The 18,056-nt window shown below is 39.9% G+C and overlaps 1 protein-coding gene across 4 annotated transcripts in view; it reads left to right on the top strand.

Moving 5' to 3' along the window:
* Positions 1-15,924, top strand: part of ATRX (ATRX, chromatin remodeler) — a 139,042-nt gene extending 123,118 nt beyond the window's left edge. For 3 of the 4 annotated variants that reach the window (XM_025214447.1, XM_014524223.2, XM_025214448.1), the window contains 5 exons: positions 7,774-7,923; positions 10,170-10,295; positions 10,927-11,022; positions 11,562-11,690; positions 12,942-13,214. In XM_025214447.1, coding sequence (XP_025070232.1) covers positions 7,774-7,923; positions 10,170-10,295; positions 10,927-11,022; positions 11,562-11,690; positions 12,942-13,214 — 774 coding nt within the window. Of the gene's footprint in view, positions 1-7,773; positions 7,924-10,169; positions 10,296-10,926; positions 11,023-11,561; positions 11,691-12,941 lie in introns of all 4 variants that reach the window. The other variant, XM_006032696.3, reaches the window with a different exon arrangement.
* The last annotated feature ends 2,132 nt before the right edge of the window (positions 15,925-18,056 follow it).

The raw sequence follows: 18,056 nt of genomic DNA, 5'->3' as shown, positions 1-18,056 counted from the left end.
ATTCAGCTGATAAGCCTGTGTGGGGAATGGGCGGCGGGGGGCAGATCGAGGCCCCCATGGTGAAAGAAGGAATGGGGCTGGGGCAGGGCAGGTGCTGCCTAGCCAGGGGGTGGGGACAGAGCTGAGCAGCAGGCAGCTTGTCTGGGAGACGTGGGGGGGCGCAGCTCCCCACTACTGCACGCAACCCTGAAGGCTTGGGGGGGCACATACCCCTCTGGATTTGTGCACAGGGTGAGGACAAGCTGCCCGCTCTGGGCCAGGGGCTGCGCTGATCTCTTCCCGGTGCGGGGGGGAGCCCACCCAAGGCTGCACTCAGGGCAGGCGGCAGCGACACTGGGAGGGGAGGCTACAGGGTAGACTACATCCACCCCAGAATTCCCCGTAGCCCCACCCCCAACGCCGCTGCCACTCACCTCGAGCAGAGCCCTGGCCCAGCTGCTCCACTGGGAAGAAGCCAGCACAGCCCCTGGCACTGAGCCTTCAGCGGGCAGCCCTCCTCCACCCCATGCACAAAATGCGGGGTGGGGGGGAACACGGTCCCCCTGCCTCCCTCGGTGTGCACGCAGTGGTTGGGAGCTGCCCCCTCTCCCCACCCTCCCACACCCCACTGAGGAGTTGCCTGCAGCTCCACCCCACATTGCTCCAGCTGGGCAGTGCCTGCTCCTGCCCCATTCTCTCCCTCACTGTTGGGGGGGCTCAATTTGCCCCCCATGCCTTCCCCTCCCCCCAGATTTTCTGGCCAGATGCTGCTCTCCAAGCTGCCGGGCTACATTCCTGGCTGCGTGCATGCGTGTCTGCCCACGTGCACGCAGCATTTATCGCTGACATCATTGGCTACAATGGTCAAAAAAGCCAATTGCTGGTAATGTCAATTTTCCTTTTATCGGTGCCGATCCAATATGGACCGTTTTTTTGTTTGTTTGTTTTTTATATCGGTACACATCTAGTAATTAGAGATGAAACTCTTGGTAAAGGTCATGTTGCATAATACTTAGGTGTTTTGTTCCTGATAAATTCAGCATGCACAATCTGATCTCTGCAGCTCTTTATAGGGAAACAAAGGCCAGTTAAACCTAGCACAAACATTTACCTGCCTTTCTCCTTTCTGACACTGAACTGTCTGCACCTTGCTTACAAAGACTGAACTGTTCCTTTGTAATTATCAAGAAAGCAAAATAGGCATTTAAGCTAAAGCAAAGCTTTAGTTTTGCTTTTTTACAGGTTTGGGTATAATTCCCCCCACCCTCCCTTGTCTTCAGACCTCTTCAGCTTTCATTTCTTCAAAGCATAGTTTTCTGAACAATGATGTCATTGTGCAATTTTATTACCATGCAGATGGTAAGATAAGAAACTTGCCTCTGTAATCCTTAGCATTGGCATGAGCTGCATCACAATAAAATCATTTAAACATACTAAAAGCAATATGTGGAACAACAGATAGAGTCCAGGACAGTAACTCCCCAATACCCATGTACATGAACTAATGTTGAATGTAAGCATTTTGAAATTAATTGTCTAAACCATTAGAGTTTGTTTTTTAAGAGAGGGACCAGGATAGGGATTGGGTTGGTATGTTTTCTGTTCATCTCCTCCACAGCCATCTAAACACAGATTAATCATCTTTTTCTCCTCTTTAATGTTTTCCCATGAGCAGACTTTCTGCTTGATGACTGCAGACCAAGTATTCATTCTTGACCTGATGGAGCCCAATAGTAGGGATCTTTTAGCTCTTCAGGAAGGAGTCTCATAATGATAAAGGATTGGTGACTCAGGACTCCATTGTTAAGGTTCAACCTTTCTTGTAACTTTTAGTTTGAGCAATTGATGATTTGTTTATATATTCCTTTTCTTTAAACATAAAGAGGAAGTTTTTACTGCTTGGAAACCACAGAATTAGGCTTTTGTGTAGGTTAGGTGATCAAAAATTGCATGCGCTTTCTTCATATTTTCAGTGTTGTATAACTTGGGCCATATTTTCTTAACATTCCACATATTCTTAGCATGCATATCTTCTCACACTCTGGCACAGGTCAGTTTTCTTAGAAAATGCAATTTGTAGGAAAAAAAATGTAATAGTGTTGTTCAAATACAAGATCCTCATGGCAAAAAAACAGGATTATACACGTTTGGCAGCTAACTATTTGCACATTAATTGTGGTTAAATATTTACTTCCTTAAGTATCATGGAATGAAAAATGTTCCTTTATAGTGTAAAATACATCTGTGTTTAGAGTTTTCACCATAAAGACCTTTAACATATTTAACATGTTTAACTTTAACTTATCCATATTTTACTGGAAGGAAATGGAAAGTTGACCATAAAATGTTAAGGTTTTTGTTTTTGTCTTTGGGCATTATAAATCCTTTATGACTGGTATCTCCTTTGTGAAATTTTGGTGCAGAAATATTTCAAATGACTAAAATGACCATAAAAGGAGGAATTTTGGTATGATTACTAAGCCAGTATATTAGCTGATAAATGTGTAATATGTCTACAGTGTCAGGACTGGATCCAAAAACAGGTGACTTCAGTGCCATTTGGATTAGCCCTGTAGACTGTGAACTATACAAACAGTTATAAAAAAAAAAACAAAACAAAAAACCTTGATTTTAAAAGTTACATGGCTCATTGCAGTTTAGTATTGTGATTCAAACAGGATTGTCATCTTGTTACCTACTAATCATGGGAGCAAAGGTTTGACGAAGCAGACCCTTCATATGAAACAAAATAAGAGAAGTTTGGAATCTGATGTCACAAGTTTAAGATAATTGCTCAGAATATAATTATCCAAAGCACAGATATATGCTAATCAGTTAAAAATCGGAATTGTTATTTATATAAGACCAGATTTTTTTTAAAGGGATTTAGGTACTTAACCCATATTGCACTTGTCTTTTTTATTATAATACTACATCCATCTTTTGGAGTTGTACTTAATAGGACTGAACTAATGCATAACATTTTGTTGCTGGTCTGCAATAGTTAAGATGATGTGACTCCTAAGACTTCTGGAATATCTTCGTTGTAAGAGTTGCACATGCATTTTGGAAGACTCGGTCCCCTTTAGTACTGTCCTCCCCCTCCCCTCCACTCCACCAGAAGTGTACCCAGAAGGGGTACACTCCTTTAAAAAGGTTGAAAACCCCTGCCCTGGAGCATTACAAAGGCTAGCTCTCCAGCACTATTCAGGTTAAGGGTCTGGTTCCCTGAAATGCAGTTGTCACAGATCATGTCGCTTTTGATGAAAAAAACCCTGCTACAGGACTCCCCAAGAAGAAATCTTATTTTCTTTCCTTTTCCTCAAGTACCCTTTGAGGCAAGCCCTAGCATGGCTTCTCAAGAGGCAGTCCTCTGGCTTCAGGACTCTGGCTGTTCTCTGTCCCTGGTTTCTCTGGCGATCTTTAGTACCCTGACTTCAGAGCTCTTTTTTTTGGTCAGCTGCAAAAGCGGTTTTTTCCTGCTTCAAGAGGGAGAGGTCAGGGGTCAGTGCCGATGTCCCAAGTGGTACAGCAGAAAGCTTCACTCCAAACCAAAGGTCTTTATTGTGTGAGTGCAGTTCCCTCCGTCCTCCCGTGCACTCCACTCTGTCCTATCTGGACTGTTCTTTCTGCTCTCTTTACTCTGTCTGCCCCGGGACTTTCTTTGCTCCCGAGCTCTCTGAGCCTCACTTTTTTTGCTGACCCGACCCCCCACCCCAGGCAGCCAGCCACACTCAAAACTGTTACAAAACTATAGTATTAACCTGGGGACATCACTCACCCAATAAAATGAAATGTCACTGGGAACAAATCAGGGAGCAGTCTCCAGGCCTTGCTGCTAGGCTCAGGCTGCTGTCTTCCTCTGGGGTGCAAGGGGCATCTGTGTGTCCTACTTATGAAACTATTTACAGCAAAGCATGCTCACACTGACCCCTTCCTCCCCCTCCCCAGTGTTCCCCACCACAAATGCAGCCTAGAAGTCAGCCCATGGCCTTTTTGGTCACAGTAATACCACTATGCTGCAGTATACCTAAATTGTTAAATTTAATCTTCACTTCCGCTAATTAAAAGCAGATTTCTAGCCTTCTACTATCTCTGCAACCTTGCAAATAAGACTCCTTCAAAAATTCTGTATCAGTCTAAAAATGTATAACAGGTGCTCTAGCTAGAGCTGATTAATCACTCGTTCAAAATGAGCTGATAGAAATATAGAAATAATTACTATACATGCAGTGGGTTTTGTGTAGACTTCTGTTACACTGATGACTTGTTATCTAATCCAGACTAAAGTTTTAGGTACTTCAAAGTGTTTTTCGTTTTGCACAGCAGCAGATTAAAAGTTGAAAAGCACATTGGAGAATGCCAAAGGGGTTGTTATTTTTCCTTGGAAGAGAGCGTTTAAACAGAGTTTTCTCAGTTTAATAGATTTTTATTGTATTTTAGATGTTATGTTTTGCTTTGCTCTGAGTTTTTCAAAAATGGATGTCAAGTGCTTTTTAAATAAATTGATTTATGGACTATTATACTGTTTTAAGTAGAGTCTCAATTTTTTTACACTGAACTCCCAAGGAATTATCTGCTGGGAGAGAGACTTAGCACATGTTAAAATGACTGTTAAAAGATTTTTTTTCCACCAAAATCACCAATTGTTGCCCTGGCTTTTTCATTTTGAAACAGGCATGTTTGAAGCGAAAAGTTAAGTAATTGTTACTTCCACCTTATCAGGCCCAGTGATAATAGACTCCCCAAACAGGTTGGTGTGATGTAAGGGCAGATGGAGAATAGCAAGCTGCTTGAACCCAGGCTCTCAAAAGCATCAGGTCTACCTCACAGTGCCCCTTTGGAGCTGACATGAATGTGCACTTTCTAATTCCTGTCTCCCCCCAGCCCCCCAAAATGGGATCATAATGGCTTAAAGCCACTGTTTTGGTTTATCCTGTTAAGTAAAAACTGGAATCAGTAGAGGCCTTGTAATGGAGATCAGAAAATCAGATTGAAATTATTGTCCTTTTTCAGTTGGGTGCAGTATATTTTAGCAGCAGGTTGTAATATATGAATACTAGTTTGGAAATTAGGAACTGCATCTTTTTTAATATAATCTAAGAGTGTGAATTTTAAAAAAGGTTACTAATTCTAGAATAGTTCCTTTGCTGCTTTAGTGACTGGCTGAGGGAGATATTTATCTTATGACTTAGTGATAGGTAGTATACCACCAGGAGTGAGTTTTCTTTCAGGTATAATTATTTCCTAGTTGCACTTAGTAGTTCTGTGAAGGCCTAAAATGACAGGTAGAAGAAACATTTTTTTACATTCAGAAACTTTTTGTCAAAATCTTGTTTTCAAATCTTCATCCAGATTTGCCATTTGCTACAATTTTAAGACCCTATAAACCATACTGATAAATGCCTTTTTAAACTCCAAGTAAATTAATTAAACTCAGTAAACTTCTTTTTTCACTAAATGTTGTTGTGTAGAATTGAATGAATCAGTTATTCAGTGTAAAAGCATTTAAGAAAACCAAATTGGAGTAACTTCCTTATCTCAGCTTTCAAGCTTCATCACTCTATTTAATACAAAATAAAGTTTAGACAAAGGAAATCAAATATACACAATTGAATGTGATTTAAACCACATTTTGATGACTGTATGGGCCAAGTGAATATGGATTATATTCCAGGATTGTTTTCAATAATAGTGTTACCATAGAAACTAATGCATATGCATGCTTAAGAACCCTCTGCACACTTGATGTACAGCTACAGTATGCTGAGAGAGCTTTTACTGTGTTCATTTTGTAATCTCTTTTGGACTTTTTCACCCACCTCCCTTGGATGTTTTGTATTTGTCCTATTACTGCAACCCCTCTTTCCTTCTGAATCCTGTTATTTGTTTCTTTCACCCTTTAGTCAGGCAGATATAATGCAGAACTTGCTCTTTAGGGGCTAGAGGAGAAAGGGTTGATTTAGATGTGAAGAGACCAATTGATGGCATAAGGATGAAACAAAGAGGTTGACTTCTACAAAAAAAACCCAAAACCAACTGGTTTTGTGCTTCTGAGAATTCAGAGCAGTTTTGTTTTTTGTAGCGTAGCAATTGTGAGTAGGATACCGCACTGGGACCCAGGAGGTCTAGTTGAGTTCCTGGCTCTTCCACATTCTCCCTTTAAGTTCATGGGTACAAGTTGCATAATCTCTCTCTTCTCCCATCTTTAATCTGTTTAGGTTGTTAGATTGTCAGGGTAGGAGCTGTCCCTTACTCGATGTTTGTGCAGTGTCTAGCACAGTTGGGCCACAGTTTTTATTGTGGTCTCTAGGAGTTGGTTTTAATAATAATAATAATAATAATAATAAACCTGCTGCAGAAAAACGCATTGTATCCCATTGTATCCCACTGTAGGCACTGTATGTAATTCTTGGTAGGAGTGGCCCAAGCAGTGCAGTGAAGTCAAACCCACAGTCTGGTCCTCTTACAAGTTTTGAAATTGATGTTGTTGTGTTGGGGCTTTTCTTAATTGCATGTGCAGGTGCATCCTCAAAAAACTGGCCTAGGAAACGCTGAAGAAATACTTCTCTCTGACCACGTGGATTTTTTTCTCCAATCAGCAGCTAGCTCTAGAAATATTATTCTGTTAATCCTGAAAAGAGAATAACTTTTATTTCAGCACCAAGAGGAGTTGCTTAAGTCAGGGGTCAGCAGTGTGTGGCCCTGAGAAACATTGGATTGAGCCTCTGGACCTGGGGAGGTTGGCAGTGTCCTGGCACCAAGGGAGTTGAGCAGCAGGGGCATTGCCTGCACTGTGCTGTGGACAGATGACAAGGGGCTTTGTCATGGCCAGGCAGTGCAGCAACTTGCCTGCGCCACAGCCAGGCAGTAGGGAGAAACAGTGGCAGCAGCTAGGACCTAGTGCCAGTCCATTTCAGATCCAAGCCGGGTAATTTTAGCCCACTGCAACAAAGTTTGTGAACAGCTGACCTAGGTGACTCTGGAATGCTGTTCCAATGAAAATAGTCTAAGGTATAGAGTAGGGCCTCTTGGCCATATCTTGTGCCTGGAGCCCATACATGTGGTCTGTTTAACTTGAGCATTTGGAGATTATATATCCCAAAGCTCATTTTGCCATTTTGAAGAACGTGGCTCTCAGTTGGCTTCTGGCTTTATAATAATGAAAATATTTCTGCAGTGTCAGGTTGCAACCTACAGTTTGGGCCCAAATACTTGGCTAGATGATCTGTTCAGGTCCCTCTTGACCCTAGCAACTATGAAACTTCCTAAATTATAAAACACAACAAAGAGGCTTCAAATTCACTACAGAAGATTACCAAGGCTTCTTTCCAGGAGGCAAGGAGCAAACATCTCCATGAGAATCAGTTTAGTCAAGGGGTGGGCAAAATGCAGCCCGGGGGCCGGATGTGGCCCGCCAGGCCATTCTGTCCGCGACCCTCCGCCCAAAATAATTGCCTGCCCCTGGTTTAGTCCATTCCATGCTATTCAAGGGTCTTATAAAGCCTTCATCCTCACTGTGGCATCTGAGTGCATGCAGTGGTTTAAGTGAGTTGACTCATTTGCTGCATTTCGTTGTTTCTCCATTCCCCTCTTTATGAGGAATATTTCATGTGTGGTTTTTGTTGTTTTTAAATTTATTTTAATTTTGTTTATCTGTGAAATACTGCAAGCTCTTGTCGGTGATTATCAGTATACCTTTCATATCGTCAGCAAAGACACTATGTTAACACTGCTACTGTCCAAATATTTAACAAGTGACTTTAATTTCATCATGCTTTTTCATTTAAACAGGATACAATTTTGGCAGAATTGCTTCAGATCCATAAAGAACATATAGTGGGCTACCATGAACATGACTCACTCCTGGACCACAAAGAGGAAGAAGAATTGACTGAAGAAGAAAGGAAGGCAGCTTGGGCAGAATATGAAGCTGAGAAGAAGGTAAAGTTGGATGCATTAGCTTTAGCATTAACTTTAATTTAGCATTAGCTTTAATAATGTCAGTGTGAAATGTGTGAAATATTTTTAGCTTTTTACCTTTTTTAACTTTTAAAAATAATGTAATTTTTAAAAAGATTTTAAAATAGCTCTGTGGTAGGCTTGAGGTTCTGAATAATGCTATATGAAACAATAAGTTTAAATACCATCTCTTTGAAAGCAAACTGTGAGGTATGAAAAAATTCCTTTGTGGTTTGCCATTTTGTTGCAGGCTTTTATGTGTATATGCTTCAAGCTACTTCTGTTTGATTTTAACACATTTTACCATTTTCTTTTTTGATTTGTAGTTTTTACATTTTATGTTAAACTCCAACGGGAGCTCTTTATAATTCTGTGTTTTGAAAATATAAGGAAAAGCTCTAGCTCTATTAATAGTTGCTTAAAAAAGGAGAAAAAATGAGTTTGACATTTAAACCAAACCCTAATATCCCTTCCACCTCTGTCCCTTCCCTGCTTCCCCCCCAAGAAAAAAAACAGAAAAGAAAACAATCCTATTGAGGGATAAGTACAAACCAGAATTGGTCTGGACATTTTGTAAGAAATATTGTTCCTGTCCCACTTCAAGACAAGTGCTCAGCAGATCATGATATGTAAGACTTAACTTCATTTAAAGACCCAAGAAAAGGATGATTCCTGTTCAGAATTAACACTGGCTAAAATTACATAGATATTCTGGCTAAAATTACATAGAGGGTTGCTTTATGACATAGGAGTTTTCACAGGCACCATTTATTATATCTGGCTTGTTCAGTTGCTTTCTTGCACAGTATTTCACTGTGTATCCTAAGAGAAAGTGTTTACTATATTGGCTCACATACTTCAGATATTTTGAGGGGAAAAAACAAGTATTTATCTTTTGCTATTAGCAAGAGGTGGACTTGTTTGTTTCTGTATAGAGCCATGGTTGCTATGCCACCCCTGTTCAGGCCCTGCAGTCATCAAGGGTCCCCATAATTTGGAAGAGAAGCATGCTTGCGTATTTTGCTAGCATTTTGCAGCCAGGCTTGCCTGTCTCTTGCTTTGCCATGTAGTTTGTTTGAATATTTGGGGGATTTTTTTTCTGCCTCAGTGACTTCTTGATCTTATCGTTTTTATGTTTATTTCAACTATGGGATTGTATATTTGAAACCTATTCCTTGCAAGGGGTCTTTCAGTGGCTAGAACTTGATGTACAGTATTTCTTTCAAGGCAGGTTGATCCTGTTCATCCAGTTTTTTCGGTATTCTATCAATTCATTCATTTTGGAAACCCTTGCTCTTTTGCTTCTATATGTAATAGATGTTTTTATAGCCAAAATACGTAATACTTTATCTATCTCGTAGTACTTTGCCATATACTTTTTAAAAAAAATCAAAGACATCGGGATTGAACATGAAAATGCAGGTTTTAACAAGATAGTCTCCAGCAGTATGCATGCTGGATTGTGTTATGTTAGTCCTCTTCACTGTAGAAATGTGTAAGGCCTGAACAAGAGCACTCCATCTGGCAGTTAGTAGTGGCTGTCATGATGGAATTCCAGCTTTACTCCTTCATTTCTTTCCTTTGTTCTTTTCCATTCTCTTGGGTCATCCTTTTCTTTTCTGTGATTGTTCCCACCTTAAGCCTGTATTTGGTAAGGTGTCATTCTCCCTTCTGTATGCATGCCCCAGCCATATTGAGCTCTGCTCTTTTACATATTTGCCATAGATCATTAAACCAGTTTTCTTTCATGCCTCTTCATTCATTACTTTTTCAGGTCTAAATATTATTATTGTTCCCCTCCAGCAGCTTTTCTGAAATGTTTCTAACTTATGCGTGATCTTAGAAATCCTCCTCCAACGTTCAGATGCATACAGTAGCTCAGTTTTCACATTGATGTATATTTAAACTTTGGTTTTCAGTTTTGCTTTTTCAAAGTCTTTCAAAGTGATACAAAGACTTTGTTTGATTTACTAATTTTGATAAGTGTATTTCTCTTGCTGTCTACATGTGCTGCTATCATAATGGCTAAATATTTAAATATTTCTTCTCTTATTGTATTTATATCAAACACATGCACGTAAACTGGACCCTCAAATTATCTCAAGCCTTAGTAGTAAGGCCTATATGTAAAAAAGACCTTTGTTTTCTCAAAGTGTGTTATAGTTTTTACCCGAGTTGGTAATGAAGATGTACAGTACCTTACTATACATATTCCTTTTGTTTCCAAGGGTCTGACCATGCGTTTCAACATGCCAGCTGGGACCAATATGCCCCATGTCAACTACAACACTCAAACGCCATATATTCCTTTCAATCTGGGAGCTTTGTCAGCAATGTCTAACCAGCAGCTGGAGGTAGGCAGTGAGTATAAATAGCGTAAGGTGTCCATATTACTTTAAGCATGTTTTAATTATTCTTATTAAGTTATAAATGGATAATTAATGTAATTCTTAAATATCCTGGTATTCAAGAAAATGTCTCCTGATTGATTAGTGTCTCTCTTTTTTTAAAGTAACTACTGTTTCATTTAAAATTTTACTTGTGTACATATTAGCAACACTGAATCTTGCCTGTAGATGCAACCACATTAGTAACATTAAAACAAGTAATAAAAATGTTTGACATGCACATAGTGAGTTATAATTGTGATAAGTGATGGTGAAGGTCAAAATAAATAATTCAATGCTACAAAAAAGTTTAGATGCAAGTTTAGTACTACTTCAATAATCTAGCTACCACTTAATAAGCAGTTTTTTTAAAACTGAGATTTATGTTTACTGTTAGTATTTTCTCCCTCATTACTGCAATCCAAGCTCTAGTCATGTATGAATTTTTCCTCCATGTTACCCAACTGTTCATTTGTGGCATATTGTAAAAAGGTTAAAGTATGCTGGCTTAAACAGGGGGTGAAAAGGGTTTCTAAATGTGTTGGCATGTGTTGCTTTGCACCTCCCCGTTATAATTTGTTTTCTGCTTATCTATCAGGACCTCATTAATCAAGGAAGAGAGAAAGTTGTAGAAGCCACCAACAATGTAACTGCGGCAAGAATTCAGCCCCTTGAAGATATTATCTCAGCTATAGTAAGTAAGATTGATATAACTCTCACTGGGCCAGAAGCTGGGAAAATACTGAGCAGTATCAAAGAAAAAAATGATTATTTGTTGGGTGGTGAATTGTAATTTTATTTTTATATTAAAATACAAGTCTCTCAAATAATGTTTCTCCATTAGCATAACTTGTAGTAACTTCTAATTAACGGCAGTGAGGCAATAGCATATGTGTCCATAGTAGTCTTGGAGTGTCAGCAAATTGCTCAGGCACTCCTTGTCGGTGCTACTTGCCATACAGTAAAAATACTGCATTGTCCATAGGAGAGTAATAGGTAAGCTCCACAGAAGAGTACTCCCTCTGTTCTTCCCCATCCCCTTTGTTTTAAAAGACAACATTTAGAAACACATTGTCTGAGTTGGTAAGAGTAAAGAATGGGTAACTTTGAGCTCAAGCTCTAAAACCGTTCTTTTTTTAGAGCCTTCACTGGACTCACCTCTGGCCCATGGGCATTTACTTGGCTTGCTCTTACTTTTCCACCAAAATTACATTAGTCATGTTTCATTTTCAGTGGAAGGATAATGTGACCCTGACAGAGAGCCAGGTACAGGCCTTGGCCCTAAGTAGACAGGCAAGCCAAGAGCTGGATGTGAAGCGCAGAGAAGCCATGTACAACGATGTCCTGACAAAACAGCAGATGGTAAGAAATCTGAGTGTTTTTGATAGCTGCATTTATGTGGGGCGGGCCATGTGGGTGTCAGCTACTATAACCAGCACAATATCGAATGCCGGCTTATCAGTCTTATAGGCCAGGTAATAACCATCAGTGTAACTTCCACCATACCAGGACATGCTGGTTTGGGCAATGTGGTAGCGTTGCATTGTTTATTTCCTATTTGGGGAGATATCTCATGAAGTGAGCAATAGTCTCCAAAATGTGTTCCTTTCAGGTGTTTTACTTGAAATGTTAGAGGGCCAGTGGCTTAAAGAAATTTAAAAACCTGGCATTAGACATGATGTGTGGGGTCAGACTTGTACAAAGACTATTTATCCTAAAACAGCTTGATGCCCTGGGCAGCAGAGGTGGATCCCACCGGCAACGCCAACTGTTTGTTTGTTTGTTTGTTTGTTTTGCAGCCTCTCTTCTCCCCCCTACCCCCACATCAGTGCCCTGGGCTGTCACCCCAGTCACGCTCCCCCTTAGTTACACCACTGTTATCAGCCCTATGTGTCTTGCAGTTTGCATATTTTATAGGCATACATCATAACTTGTCCCATTTACAGCTATATAGTTCTGAAAAACAAATCCAAGTGCATAAACTCTTACATGCCTCACGTCTTCCTACAAGGAGGATCCAAGTAGATCCCATGCCAACATGAGCCTGTGGAAGACTGTCCCTTTGTCCTTTGCCAGTTACTGCGAAGTTCTGAGTTTTGGCACCAAGGAATTACCTTATGAAGCGTGCACATTACTTAGGAAGCACTGACGAGTTCCGTGGGTTTAAGCTGTTTTATGAAATCGGAACCTTTCTTTGTAGGCGTTACTCCTTTGGGAAGTGTTTTCTCCTTTTGGCGTTTGTCATTAAATGTTTATTTGCCAATCAAGCTGTGGGATATTCAGAAGGATAATAAATGGTACCTGACAAAAAATGCAGTAACTAATACGTAGGAGTAATTTCACAGTATAGTGCATGTCACCATGGCAACTAACATAAATGCTGCCTGCAATACAATAGACAAGTCATTAGGAGGACGCAGCCCTAAATGGTGTTACTAACTGGTTTCTACAGTAATCAGTTAGTGAATGCCATTGCATTAGTGATGGTGATAACAATAATGCTTTTTCCTTCACCCATGGTACCCCTAGCAAATGGATTTTAACTCTGAACTTGATACTTAATGCATTGAGACAGGTCATGCACTTGTAACAGCTCTACTTTCCCCTCCACAGTTAATCAGTTGTGTTCAGAGGATACTTATGAACAGAAGACTACAGCAGCAGTACAATCAGCAGCAACAGCAGCAAATGTCTTATCAACAAGCAGCAATGAGTCATCTTATGATGCCAAAGCCTCCAAATTTAATCATGAATCCTTCCAACTACCAACAAATAGATATGAGAGGAATGTATCAGTCCGTTTCAGGTGGTATGCAGCCACCACCACTGCAACGCGCACCACCCCCAATGAGAGGCAAAAATCCAGGACCTTCCCAAGGGAAATAAATGTGATTTTGCACTTAAAGCTTAAAGGATTGTTAAAATCAGAGAAAGAACTTTTATTTTTTTAGGAATCAATGGCTTAACAGAACTCAACTGTATAAATAGTTTGGTTGGTCCCCTTAAATGTTAGCGTTTCAGCTTTGTTTAAATAGGACATAATGTTTTCTCTGATTTGTCAGTGATGTTGCCTAGAATTTTCTTACATGTTTTGAGTACAGGAGATATCAAATTGTTTTCAGTGAAAACAAGTCCTTCCATAACAGTAGCAGCTCCACAGGTTTCCTGTCTAAACTCCTACGCTTGCTTTTAGTAGCCATAAAAATATTACCAGATTTGAGAGGCTTAGGGAAGAATACAGATCTGTATATTTCAGTATGCCATTATATAACATGTACACAGCTGAGTTCTTGATTAGAGTTGATTCCTTAAATTACGGAATACTTTTCTACTTGCCCGTTTTTTGAAATTAGTGGGAGTGTTAAGCCAGAAGAAATAGTCTAATTTCCTTTTGACTGATGTCTGGACTCATGCGATATCACTTGTGCTGAATAAAGCATAGGAATTTAAAATTATCTTGAGAGAACTGAGTGCAATATTCTTAAATACTACTGCTCTGAAATGTCTGGGTCATGCAGTTATCCTGAAACTGTGTATACAGCCTTAATCCGCGACTGGAGAAGAGAAACTTTTTTTTTTTCCTCCGGTCTTCTGCCACCTTTTATTTTCGGTTTTCTGTGATGGAATAACAACTGGTCAACTTAAGGTTACAGGTTTTTATCCTTCACATGCTAATTTGCTCTATGCTGACTTCAATACAAAGCACATTTCTGTTAACTCCTTGATGCTGGTGCTAGTGTCTCTTCCCATTGCCGGCAATGGGATTTGGGCCAAGAAAATCAAATTCCTGGTATTTTGGGGGTTAAAGCAGCGATGGTGATTAGGGTCACACCCTCTTTTCTAAACAGTATCAAAACAACAGAACCATTGCTGACTTTTAAATGCATACAATGAACTGTGCTTCAGCCATTTCCAGGGCTGCCAGAATTGTGGAGTAGTTCTTCCTTTCCAGAGAAAGATCTCTGGCTGTCACTCTCTCCTCCCCCACCCTGACCTCCTGTTATTTTCCTGAGAACATAATTTAGTACAGAAGTGTGATAGTTCTACCCTTTTTTGTTACTACTACTATTTTAATGTAGACCAGAGGTAAATTTCTGGTTTATCCTTAACATCCTCCTTAGACACATCTTAATCACTTATTAGTACAGCTTGTGTGTTTCTGATGATCTAATTATACACACATAAATAGGGCTTTTCTTTGCATGTAGTTTGGTTGATACTATTTTCGTTAAAAAAAAAAAAGATTTATAGAATGTGGGAGTAACATTAAATGACAGGAATGTTTGAGGCGATGGTGTATTGAGTATTGACAACAGCTAGAAAACTCATTGGAAAGAAGAGCTGGATGGAGGGATTTGCTCTAGATATCACTGAACTCGTACAACTGCTGACATTTAACTAAAACTGATTTAATTTCTGGAATCATTCATGCAGGATTTTCTCGAGTTTTTATGTCCTGAATGGACAAGTGTTTTAGCATCTAAATATGTAAATCTTGAGATACTTCAGTTTGTGATTGAATTTTGGTTTATGCTATGAGTAGAGTTTCAGATCTGATGTAAAACCAGCTAACCAAATTGTTACTTTGGACTCTTCATGACAAGACACCACAACAAAAATCGGTATGGTCTAGTGCTCTGTCAGCTCTGTAATTAAACTTCTTTAATTCTGGGGGAGGGGAGCCAAAAAAAGAGATGTATTCACTTGAAAAGAAATGAAAAAATGAGACTTTGAGACAAACGTTTGAAGGCAAATGTTCTCTGGGCAACTGTCACTGATATTCCTACGTGTCATGAATAAGAAATTTGTTCTACCAGACCTGGGGATTTTCAATGGAGTTTTACAATAACTCGCTCAAAGACTTAAATGTGGAAGTTTTAGGCAACATTTAAAGGCACATTTTTTCATCCTGGACAAAACTATGGATAACAGAAGACTAATGCATAAGAGGATATCAGAGATAAGAAGCATTGAAATAAAACTTGGACCACTTTGCATATATGTTTCTCACTTGACATTTTAGCTGCATAATATGTGCTTTGAGTATAACATCAAGCTTTAACAAATATTTAAAGAAAGAACATTACATCAGTAAGATATTAAAAGGCTCATTTTTATATTTGTTTTAGATGTTTTAACTAGATGAAATGGCTTAAGATGACGAATAAAAATGTTGCTTGTAATACACTTTTGCCTGCTAAATTCTCCACATTTTGTAACCTGTTTATTCCTTTGGATGTAAAGCGTTTTTGCTTAGTATTGTGATATTGTATATGTTTTGTCCCAGTTGTATAGTAATGTTTCAGTCCATCAACCAGCTTTGGCTGCTGAAATCATACAGCTGTGAAGACTTGCCTTTGTTTCTATTAGACGGCTTTTCAGTTCTGTATTAAATATCTTAAGTACTGTAGAAAAGATGTCACCTCTTCCTATAAGGCTGTTTTGTAATATATATAAGGACTGGAAATGTGTTTTTAAAGAAAAGAAGCATTCAAGTATGACAATATACTATCTGTGTTTTCACCATTCAAAGTGCTGTTTAGTAGTTGAAACTTAAACTATTTAATATCTCATTTAATAAAGTGACCAAAATACATTCATGTGCCTTGGGATGCATTTTTTTTAACCTTGGTGTTGGAATCTCTTGGGGTGCACAGGGGTTCATGAAGCGCAAATTCAGGGCTGCCCAGCTGGTGCCCTGGGGGCCTCCTACCTGGCTGCTGCTCCCTCTGTTGCTCTGGCTTCTGCTGCAGCTGGAGGCTCTAGGCTCCTTCTCCACCCTAGGCTTTTACATGATGCTCCCACCCCAAGGGTCAAAGCAGCCTGCAGTGCAGTGCAGTGAGTGAGCTGAGGTGGGGATGACCCAAGTGCCTGTGGCTCACACTAACTCAGCCCCTGCTGGTGCGGCGCACAGCCCCCAGCTATTTAGAAATGGGACGGCCCTGAGCTATGAATGAAGCATGTCATTGACTTGTTCTCAAGTATAAGCTACCTTTTGCATGTTTTGTTCAGGAAAAACACTTGTAGAATCTATGTGTCAAAAGGTCTCACCTGATAAAGCACTTCACTTAAATGGTTTTTACTGTGCGCCCACGCTTGTATTTTCCAGTTTTTGACCACAGATGATGAATTGTCCAAGTATGAGAAATCATAAAGGTCAGTTCAGTCTTGTTAAGAAAACCCCAAACTTTGTCCTTGTTTGGCTACTGAATCCTGTTTTATTCACCAGTTGGCTCCTGTTCTGGAACCAGCCACAAAATAACTCCTATGCATGGCTCGTGAAGAAAAGCACTTGTATTTCTGCTCTAAAATAGTGCAATCATAAATTGCCAAAATACATCTTTCAAGGAAGGTCTTTCCTAGTGACATGAAACCAAAAATCTTCATACACAATAAAATTCATTACAATAAATTGTGAGATAAGGATCAATGCAGGGAGCCCCTGTGTTTAATCTCTGTGTAAATAATCTCTTGGTTATACATATGGCAATTTCCATTGAACCCAGTGGAAGATCCACACATGTATTGGAGGGCTTTCCAAGTTGAATGGTGAGTTCTACATGGAAAGTAGATGTCCATGAAGATTGAGCACAGTTCTGCTAAGGCTTTTAATGCTAAACCAGGTGTGGAAAGTGGGTGTGTCTGCATGCAAGAGGTGTTCAGTAAGGGAAAAAATACTTCCTTTCCCTTTTTTAAACCGTTCTAATCTGATCCTTGCAATCAAAACCTCTCAAGAGTGGCATATACAAAGGTCAATTCACAAATGGAACATAGGATTTTTGGGGAGAGAGGTCCACCTAATGTTTCATCTTATGGCAGAACAACAATCCCATGCTGTGCCAGTTAAGTGTTTGGAAAAGAGTGTAGCATCTGCAGCCTCATCAGTCCATGCAGGTAAGAAAATAGTTCTGTCCTCAGATTGTCCCTTTCCAGCTCTGCACCAGTGCTGATGTTGTCATTAATGTTTGCATTCAAGTCATGAGCATTTGTTTGTGCTTTTCCATGCTACCAAGCACAAACAGCCTGAGGGCACGTCCCAGAGTAAATGCTAGTGGGACACTCAAGGCCAGCATGACTTCAAAAGACCCATGCTGCCTGGATCTGAAGGGGGACCATAGCCTAGGAGATGGGTTCAGAGGAGGCTACTTTCTGTATAAATAGCCAGTAGTCCTGGCCCCGAGTCACGAGGAGTATGCTGATGATGACCACCCTAGGCAATTTAACAGAGTCTGTGGGAGACTAAGTTTGCCAACTTCCTTGATGTTTGGTCTCTAGAACGCTCTGACAATGTATCGCACGTTATTATGGAGATCTTCCATAAGCAGGAAGATCTGAGAAGACCCATTTCTTCTGCCTGGTGACCAAATTAACTAAATTGCAATGTAGTGAAAAGAAAAGCAGATCTGCTGTGTGGGAGTGGGACAGATAGAAGGCATGAACCTGAGGGATGCTGACTGCCTCCAATGTATTGGTTTCATAGAAAGAGGGTGCTCAGCTCCCATTTTAGGCTAAGATCCTAGTGTTCTTAGTTTGCTATTTTTTAAAAACTGGTTTTGACAGCTGCACATATGTGCCGTACTGCTTTATGAGACACCAAATGTGAAATGCTAAGTGATCCATGTGGCTTAAATCAAACCTAATCCAATGACAATAACCACTTATTACTGTTAAGAATAGCACAAAATATGTTTATCAGATTTTTCTGATTCTTGCCTATACATGTTAACA

This window comes from Alligator sinensis, unplaced genomic scaffold (assembly GCF_000455745.1).
Source record: "Alligator sinensis unplaced genomic scaffold, ASM45574v1 scaffold1196_1, whole genome shotgun sequence".
NCBI classification, from domain to species: Eukaryota; Metazoa; Chordata; order Crocodylia; family Alligatoridae; genus Alligator; species Alligator sinensis.
This window is presented reverse-complemented; position numbering and strand designations above follow the sequence as displayed.